This window comes from Dermacentor variabilis, chromosome 5, assembly GCF_050947875.1.
Source record: "Dermacentor variabilis isolate Ectoservices chromosome 5, ASM5094787v1, whole genome shotgun sequence".
Taxonomy (NCBI): domain Eukaryota; kingdom Metazoa; phylum Arthropoda; class Arachnida; order Ixodida; family Ixodidae; genus Dermacentor; species Dermacentor variabilis.
The window spans coordinates 42,128,459-42,138,596 of NC_134572.1; the positions used below are offsets into that span (position 1 = coordinate 42,128,459).

General features: G+C 43.4%; 1 protein-coding gene across 5 annotated transcripts; it reads right to left on the minus strand.

Moving 5' to 3' along the window:
- Window positions 1-2,644: 2,644 nt before the first annotated feature.
- LOC142582473 (uncharacterized) lies at window positions 2,645-9,728 on the minus strand. Of its 5 annotated transcripts, none has more exons than XR_012828443.1 (4): window positions 9,576-9,728; window positions 9,143-9,414; window positions 8,303-8,390; window positions 2,645-2,815 (listed from the first exon to the last, which is right to left on the minus strand). XR_012828443.1 is itself a non-coding variant. In XM_075692236.1 (4 exons), exons 1-3 carry the CDS (start codon window positions 9,594-9,596, stop codon window positions 8,330-8,332), a joined length of 390 nt encoding a protein of 129 aa, XP_075548351.1. In that variant the 5' UTR covers window positions 9,597-9,725; the 3' UTR covers window positions 2,650-2,815; window positions 8,303-8,329. The 5 variants fall into 5 exon arrangements, 3 of the variants coding, with proteins under 3 accessions (XP_075548351.1, XP_075548350.1, XP_075548349.1); XR_012828442.1 differs by having other exon boundaries at window positions 2,647-2,815; window positions 8,307-8,390; window positions 9,576-9,726; XM_075692236.1 differs by having other exon boundaries at window positions 2,650-2,815; window positions 8,303-8,426; window positions 9,576-9,725.
- Window positions 9,729-10,138: the final 410 nt, after the last annotated feature.

Here is a 10,138-nt window from a genome sequence, read left to right on the forward strand (position 1 = left end):
TCTAAGACTTCACTGCACATGACTGATCCTTTCATTTGTTCACATCTTTGTGCCTTTCACAGCATCGTCGTGTCCATTGTGGTGAAAATGCACGATTGCCACGTTCCATTTGCCTAAGTTTTACAAGCTGCACTAGCAGCCACAGCAGTTTTTCACGAAATCAAACCAACAAAAAAATTTTACTTGCTTTTCTGTCAGGCTAATTTGCTATAGTCCTTAAACATGTGTTCCTGTGGCAAGCTGTTGTCTTTTTGAAAGAAATAAAGACTTAGAGAATTTTGTTCCTTTGCATTTCATTGCAGCATACAGGGACGCAACAGTTTATTCCTTTACTATAATGTCACAATGCTTCAACGAAAAAAACTGTTGCCTATGATCAAAAAGACTCGGTGGATTACACATTTTATATGCTCTCTGTTCGCAACTCAGCTGTAGTGCAATTACCAGCATGCACCACAGCTGTGGTGGTGTAGAAAAAAATGAGACCAGTCTACTTTGCCTTTTATAATTTCAGGAAGGGCATTCCATCTGTCTCACCCCATTTCTTTTTATTAATAAATTATGTCGAGTAGGTTTTGCAAATGAACCATCTTTTTCCAGGGGTACATTATGTGACTGCTTGTATTATAGGATTATTTTTCTTCAAGCTTTAACAGGGACCAAGTTGCAAAGGTAGCATATATTATATATAATATTGCCAGCCCCAGTGATAGCAGTTCAGTAGCATCCGCACTTAGATGAAAGGTAAAACTAGTAAATTAAATAAGTGGTTGGAAAATACAGCACCTGATAAAATATCTGGCTAAATGCGAGGTGTGCACCTGTGCTTTTGTCCACACATCCAAATCACATAAGGTACACTATTGGACATGCTTCACTGTGGAGCTGCTAACCAACAAGACACGAGTGTGATTGACCATGTATGAACAAAGTAGGGTAGTTCTGATCCAATTCTCATATGTAAAAGACAAATCAAGTAACAAGGAAGTTCCTTATATAGTTAAATATCGTGAACATGGTTCAGAACAGTAGATGTGTGGTAGGACTAATGAGGGCTAACCAACAGCAAACCAAACAAAACATGAAGTACAAAACTGGAATGTAGAGTGCAAGTTGCACAGACGTACACTATGAACTGCAAGAACTGCTGTAAGGTATAGGTTGTGCAAAAGAAAAGGAGATACCTGAGGCTTGTGCTCAAGTTGAAGGGGTCAGGAATGCCGATCCACCAGCTACACGATCATCCAGCTTGGCAACAACCAGCAGAGCCAGCAAGTGAAAGGGCAAAAGTATGCAGAAGCATGCTTTTCTCTAAATCAGATTACTGTTTAATTGATGTCAAAAGCATGACTTTAATTGTGCACAGCAGTAGTGATCAGGCTAGGCTAGCGTGCAGTTGGCACGCATGTTTCAAACATGCCAGAGTGCATCGCAAACCAAATTTCGCCATGAAGTCTGGCATGTTGCCATGCATGAGCAACACACCTGAGAACTTTCTTCGACATTTCACTTGTTTAGCTTCTTCCTCAATTTCTTAAAACATTGATGACTACTGTGGCACATATTTCAACACAGTGGCATAGCCAAAATTTTTTTTATAGGGAGAGCAGGTGGACGGGCTGCACCAACATGACTGCGGACGGAAAGGGGGCTGGGCAGATCCCATATAGATAGAAATTTTGTATGTGTGTGTGTGTGTGTGTGCAGGGGGGGGGGGGTGAGTGAGGGCTTGTGCCCAGTTTGTTACCCACTGGCTTCGCCACTGCTTCCAGATAGTCCATGAAGACTTTGTCCCAAAATGTGGACATATCAGATAAATTGCACAAACCTGGATTCTGTATTTCTTTAGCCGAGGGGAACAAATGCCTTTTCTTATGGGATTGTACAAAAATACTGAAGCGGCCTGTATGAACTTGAGGCAGCCTTCTTTTTACTATATGAAAAAACAGACTACAAAGCCAGAGAAAGCACAGGGGAAATTGTGTTTCATTGAAATGTAGAAATAAAGGAAATGAAAGTGGATGAAAAGGTGGGAGCTGAACCACATTATACGTACTGTGCTATACCAGTTAAGCTGTCATGAGGGCCCTCCCTTGTTCACTTTCTTAGGTATTTGTGTACACATACAAAAAGAGCACTAGTAGTGCTAGCCAGGACCACTCGTAGCCAACAACAGCACATGTGGAACATCCCTTTTTAAGAACAGGAGTCACATAGTAAATCAGCTTTGCAGCAAGCAACTGGTCAAAGGTATTTTCTTTGGCTGCCTTGATGCCATGAGGGAGCATTTAAGGGCTTGTTGTCCAGTTGCCTAATCCTGAAGTCATACAATTTGACATCATCAGTTAGAGATGTTCCACATCCCCTGACATGGCCGAGAGAAGCAGTGCTGGCCAACCCTCCCAGGACTACCCCTTACACATACACAGATAGCCAAGTAAATGGGAGGACGACCACATCAGTAGCTTAATTGGCAATGCAGGGCATGCTTAATGCACAGTATGGGGGTTCGGCTCCCACCTTCAGCAAGTTGTCTTTCTATCAACTTTCACTTCCTCTTTACTTATTATTTCTACATTATGATTTCCCCTACATATTGTCCAGCTTCACTGTCTGCTTCCTTCACAACATAGTAAATAACAGAAAATTGGGTCCATCAATTTCCTTTATTCTTTGTGCCTCGTTTTCTCTACTGCTGCTGATAGTTTACAAAATCTCCTTCACAATCTGTCCTTGTGTGATGAGAAATTCAATCACCGGACAACACCCTGTTTGAGAAAAGTCCAAAGTGATCGACAACTTCTTCGGTTTGGTGCTGAAAAAGATTTGAGAAAAAATACTCAGTAGTCATCCAAAACATATTTTTACACAATGCCTTAAAAAGTTTTTATTAGACAAGAGGATCATGCTAAGGGATAAAACTTATCAGAATTTTGTTATACAGATCAAGAGATTACTTTAACTGTGAGGTTTTGACATGTAACTTCACTGTGGTTTACATCGTAGGTTCTAGTTTATTTTGACCACCGGAGATTCCTTAAAGTGCGCCCAAAGCTCAAATGCAAGTGTTTTTACGTTTCACCCCCATCAAACTGTGGCTGTTAGAGCCGGGAATCAAACCACTGAGCTTGTGCTCAGCAGGGCACTATAGACACTGAGCTGCTGCAACGGATACCAAGGGATGACTGAAACAAGGCTTGCGAAATTCCACAAGGTGAAGAAAGACTCACGGGATGAAAAATTGGCATTTTCTTGATTGGCATGAGCCTAGAAACTTACACATTTGCGTACACCCACCTACCAGTATAGTGTCTTTACATTTCACATCTACGTAGTGCAGGTTCTACAATGACAACTTCCTGATTCGAGCTCAAGAATAGCGCGAAAATAAAATCCAAGAGAAGGACAGGACACAAAGCTTGATTCCTACAATGAATCTACGTCGTATTTCCATACAAGTTGCGAAGAATGTTCGTGCAAGCATGGTGCCTCAGATAACAGCGTAAGAAACAACAATGCTAGTATACATATCAGTTTAGGAAACAAGCTGCACCGCATTCTGGCTTCAAGACAAACTTAATTTGAGAGCAAGATTGAGCCTGAGTAGAACACGTTCCTATATACTGGTTTTCATAGTTTAGATTAGGGTTTCTCAACATGTGCATTTTGAAGTGTTGCGAGCAGGCGCAGAATGTAGATGCTGTAGCCTTCTAGCAGGTTCTCAAGCAAGTCGTGATTCACAATCGAGCCGAGAAATCCGTGATTAGGGAAACCGTACAGTAGACGAAGAGTAGAGGTAAACGCTGCATTGAGTGCCATAAAAATTTGCGACAGCTCACTTACTCGCACATTATGCAAAGCCCCACGAAAGATGGAAAAAAAAAAGGAAAAGTCTTCACGATCAACGTACTTAAGTAAGCGACAGCAACAAACGTTTAGAAATATTTTAAACCTTTCTGTCATAAGAGAAGAAAGTGCCGCCAAGCTGAAGACACTCACGAGCTCCATTTACAACAAATTCAGCAAACAAGAGCAACAGCACTGAAAAACTGAACAGTAAGCTGCACAAAACCACGTTATGAACCATAACAGGCACTGCAAGGTATAAGGAAATGAGTTGCTTTAGGCGTGGGCCCAAGTGTCGCTCATGATCGCAAGCTCAGGCACATTTCGGTTGTCCCAGCACAACTAACTAGCATATTTTGCTACACAATACAGTAAGGAACCATAAATTTATGTTTTAACTAAGATCAAAAGTGGAAGCAGCGCGCGCAAACTGTAGCAAAATTGTTAACTGGAACACGGCATACTTGTTTAAACGTCACAATCACGTGGTCAAAAATGTGACATCACTTCCGTGCATGGCAGTAGCGTTTTGGTATGGCATTTCGCCTCTACTACGCGTGTCACCAGTCACCGCCTTTTTTTAAAAACCCATATGGGTCTCAAGAATTTTCCTTTTCGTGTACCCTCCTTGATCTTGCGGGTTTCTACAGAACTGATTTGCCAATAATTGGGGTTAGGAGCAGGCAAATGGTCAACGACCCTGACTTTGACCACCTCGATGCCTTGGGTTAGCAAACAAGAGTTTATTGGCTACTAGCCTGCTTCTAAGGTTACATGCAATTAAAATAATTTACATTTACTAACACATGCAGGATCGTCCTAACACCGTATGCTTCCATGAACTCATGCACTGCCCAAGATCATAACACACGAAAAGCACAGTTCACGTTAGCAGGCCTTGCAAAGCATGCCAAGATGCACACCTTGAAATTTATTTGAATTGTTTGAGTGCTCCCTAATATGGTCATTTCATGGGACATTAAAGGAAAATACAAAGCAGACTACTAAGTAGTAGTGGACTATAGTACTATTTGCAAGCGTGCTAAATTCTTACGCCTCAAGTTTCTGTTCCACCTCCTTAATGGGGGCTACAAATTACACAGTGGTGCATATGTATCTTTCTCTGAACAGCGAAACACTAGAACTAAACACCTTAAACATTTAATTGAATACAGGTTCCACACAGACACATTCAGGTATTTTTTCTTTCCTCAGACAATCAGTGATTAGAATTCATTGCTTAGTGATATAATTTGTTCACCTGACGATTTCCTTCCTATGCTGGAAAAATAGGTCTGAGTACGCATCTTAACTTATAAGTATCGCCTACAGACACTGCAATATGTTTGTAATTGGTTTGGTGTACTTTTTTTGTTGTTTGCCTTATGCTTCTGCATTTTTGTTCATTAACCTTTAAGGGCTGACTCAGGAAGGTCACACCCTCTTATTGTATTGCTCAACTACATCTTCTCGTAAACTACAATATTAACAAGTGTATAAGTTTGCCATTCATATTTTGATGCAATGTATTTTCCCATGTCCTGCAACAGCCTCGAAATGGAGGCTAGCAGTATGTATGAAATAAATAAATAGATGCGGCCTATTAAAGTAGCATTCCATAAACCTCACAGTGCTTGTTTCGTGCCAACAAGACTTAGTTTACGAGGAAATTGCGTCTGAAGGGTCCGCATACCTAGAGAGGAATTCAAATCACCTGCTCCTGAGCAGGGAGTGGCGACGTTGCATACGCCACGACTGCCCTTTGCTTTCATCGGTGAGTAAAACAGCGCCCTACAGATGGTGCTACAGTTTTCTACGAAAAATGCGTACGTGCGGCCATGGAGCAACCGACCCAAGACAGAACATTTGATTCACCACTGCAGCTGCTCTTGGTCAAGTGGCATGGACTGTTCAGACATACCACGACATCACATGAACATAAAATTCTCTGCGACTTGAAGTTTGTGCAAGTTTCGCGAGCCAGAAAAGCCAGCTCAGCACTACATAATAACTACTGAAACACAAAAGCGTGGGCGATGCTTTCAAGGGTAACCTCAATAGGTTCTTTTTTCTAAAAATCAAATAGAACTAGACAAGAAGCATTTTCTTTCATGTTATAATGCAATGCAGCGATATTTTTATTACTAGTAGAGGAGTTCCAGTGACAGAATTTTAATGAGGAGTGCCTTCATCATCTGGCTAGTACTTGAATGTCTAAGGGAGTGTCTAATTGTGTCCTGCATTTACTTCAGTTTCTCAATTACAAAAGCTCTATACACAGTAATATTATTACAATATCATCGAGCAATGCTCAAAAGACGGGCCGCCACGAGAACGAAGATGACGTCGCAGCTCTTAGTGCGAGCGAGGGTCGGCCTGGCTGCCTGGCTCCAGTGTAAATAACCTGTAAATAGCCCCTTTCGTCTGTCTTTTCACACGTAACATTCTGGTGGAGGTGCGGGGTACTTCAGAAGCCGCCGCCTTCTCTCGTCTCGTCACTCTTCTAACCTCACCACCCATTCTCGCCCACTTCGACCCTGATGCCCCTACAGAATTGCGTACAGATGCCAGCGGTCATGGCGTAGGTACCGTCTTAGCCCAGCGTCAGCGTGGACAGGATCGCGTTATTACTTATGCGAGCCACCTCCTAGCACAATCGGAGCACAACTATTCCATTACGGAATGAGAATGCCTTGCTGTCGTCTGGGCAGTTGCGAATATCTGTTCTTACCTTTACAGTCGCCCTTTTTCCGTAGTCACTGACCATCATGCTCTCTGCTAGCTTTCATCACTAAAAGACCCTACAGGCCAGCTTGGTCGATGGGCTTTGAGGCTACAAGAATTTTCATATTCCATGGTGTACAAGTCTGGCCGCCTGCACCAAGACGCTGACTGCTTGTCGCGTTACCTGTTGACAACTTTGACTCCTCCAATATTGCCAGTGCTTCTTGTGTATTCTCTGTATCACAGCTGCTTCATTTCGCCGACGAACAACATCATGACGGCTACATCAGAGCACTCATAGACCATTTTGAACATTCTCCAGCCGATGCTGCTCTACGCCTCTTCGTCCTCCGCAACCTTCATCTGGACGGCTCTGAGTTTCTACTTGTAATACCTAAACACCTCCGCTCCACTGTTCTAGAAGAGCTTCACGACGCACCAACGGCAGCACACCTTGCCGTATCTCGAACCTATGACCGTGTACGTCGCCGTATTTTTTGGACGGGCCTTGCCCGTTCCGTACGATGTTGTGTCCCCACTTGTGAACTTTGCCAACGACGTAAGAAGCCTTCCCAGCTCCCCACCGGTTACCTGCAGCCGCTCGACATCCCTACCAAGACCTTCCATCGTGTCGGCTTAGACCTTCTCAGCCCATTTCCGGAATCCGGAATCTACATCAGGCAACAAGTGGGCTGCAGTCGCAGCGTACTGCAAAACAGTGCAGTTTGCGGCTTTGAAGCTGGTCGGGGCACAGCATGGCATTGGCATGTTCAATAAGAGCATCAACCTTTTAAAAGGCGGGAGCTGACGCATACGCTTTCCATTCCGCGTTGTGGTACTTGTTTAGTCGTCAGTCCTCACATCACTGGCAACTGCGCTTTCCATGCTCATATGTTGACATTTCTCATGGAATTGTCATTCTTCTGCCTGTCCGTGTAGAGGTTAAGATGTCCTCTTTGCCACATTAGGGCGAGAAAATTGTTTAATAAATCAAGATTAACATAAAATACATGTTTTCTTTAGATTGTTGCTCTGGGTGATCTAGTGCCTCACTTGAAACAATTTTTGTGTTTCGATCGCTATGAATGTTCGCACTCATGCAAAAAAAAAAGACCCATTCTGTCACGCCAAAAATGTGTGCAACAGTGTACAACATTTATCGACGTGAAAGCAAATAATTTTGCTAGTGGCTCTCATACCACGAGACAAGGGTGTATGAAAAATCATGCCAACCATTTTGCATTGTGCTGTGGGTTGGTCTATGAGATACCTCTCGGCTGTGGCAAGTTCTATGTAGACCAAACGGCCCAATGCCTAAATGACTATTTGAGGGAGCATTCAAACAATTTAAATAAACCGGATGGTGCAGCGCACATTGCAAGGCCTGCTCATGTGAGCCGTGCTTTCCAACATTGTGATCCTGGGCAGAAGTAGCAACAAAACAGCACATGAACTCGCGAAGGAATATTTTATCAGAGAGATGGTGCACATGTCAGTAGCACTTCAATTGCCTTAATTCCCCAGAAGTGCACTTGTTTAATGCCGATTTGTAGCATTACTAGACAAACTAGCACTGTCACAACATTCGCCTCTTGCATGTGCACAAAATTTGTACCCTATCTTCCATCCTTTGAATCATTAAGTCAGTTGGTAGTTCGCACTTTCATGCGTCCTTCTTCTATAAATATCTTTTTGCGCACAAAAAAAAAAATGCGTTGCAGATTTCACCAACTTGCCCAAGACGAAGTCCTAGTCAGTTTCAAAAATTTCCTTCAGAGATTTTCTTGTTGTGATGAGAATTTCTGTCAATGCATGGCACTCTGTTCGAACAAAGGGACAGGTGGTTGACAACTTCACTGAAGATGGGAGAAAAGAAAGGTTATAGAGGCAAAGATTGTCACATTATCACCCAGATATGTTCCCTAACGCAATGCCTAAAGAGTTTTTTTTTGGACAAAAGGATCAGGGTAAAGCTCAAGACCTATGAGCATTCTATTGCACAGACAAAAGGATTAACCAAACAAGCCCTGTGAAGTGCAGCAAGGTCAAGGAAGATTCATACAATGGAAACGGCATTTGCTTGAGAGCGGCATGCATGGACCTGCAAGCCCACACTGGTCATATTAGCATGCATTTCACATGTATAACAAAATGCAGGTTCCTGCAATGAAGCTACGTCATGTCTACAAACAAGTTGCGAGGAACATTTGCGCAAACCTGGTACCTCGCACAGCGCCATCATAAGAAGCAATACTAAATAGCAGCTTCGCAAACTAGCTGGAAGAAATTTAAGAAAATTTATCGGTCTTCAAGACAGCCAAACTTTACAACAAAATTGAACCAAAGTAGAGCTATGAGTGGCTGGGCCACCTTTTGCAATATTTGTCTTCATAGTTTACATTCAGGTTGCTCAACATGTGCCTTTTGAACTGTAACGAGCAGGTGCACAAGCAAGTCGCGATTCGCTAGCCACCAAAATCCGAGGTAAACAGGGAAACAGCATGAAGATGCAAGACAAGAAACAGTAGAGGTAAATGCGACATTGCCGTAAAAAAATTGCAACAGCACTTACTCGGGCAATATATGCAACAGCAATCCTACGAAGGATGAAGAAGAAACTTTAATAGAGAATGGTCCGGCAGTTTTTGTCAGGTGGCGGCTCCAAGTCCTTGAACTCGAGCGGCACCTTCGGCTTGCCGGATGGCCCAGAGCTGCGGTCTGCCAACTCTGAACTTTTGAGAGTCGTCTCCCAGCGGCGGCAACGCCGATGGAGAAGGTCCCCGGCGGCCCTCGAAGCCGGGGCGGCGCCGGGAAGAAGCGAGCTCGAGGCTTCCCGCACTCTGGCTGCAGCGACAAGAGTTTAGAACGCGTTTAAACGTTTTTACCATAAGAGAAAAAAGTTCTGCCATACTGAACGCCAACATGTGCCCCATTCACAACAGCAAATTCAACAAACAAGAGCACTGAAAAACGTAACAGGAGCTACATAAGACCACACTACCAACCATAAACGCGCTGCAAGGCATAAGGAAACGAGCTGCTCCAGCGTTGCGTCCAAGTGTCGCTCGTGATCGCAAGTTCGAACACCATCCGATTCTTCCAGCGCAACTAGAACAACATTCTAGCACACAGTACAGTAAGAAACCGTAAAATTGTGTCTCAACTAAGCTGAAAAGCTGAAGCAGCTCCAGCAGCGCGCGCAAAACTATAAACCGGAACACGTCATATACTTGTTTAAACAACGTCATCATAACTCTGACCTCACTTCCGTGCGTGGCAGCAGCGTTTTAGTATGGCATTTCGCTACTACCACGTGCGTGTCAGCAGCTTACGCCTATGTAAAATATCACCGCCGCTTCCATTCCGTGAGGACTGTCGAACAGCGAAGCTGTGTTAGTTACACCGAGTGTTGGACCGTGCAAGTCAAAGTTCACAAGCAGTCTATATTGTAAATCTTTTGTTTTAGTATTCTTTCATCTCATTTTCGCTTTTGCGTGCTTCGCGTGGTGAGCATGCTTAGTAGCGATATTCTTTTTTTTTTTTTTGCGGTTCTCCCAGGTTTATTATT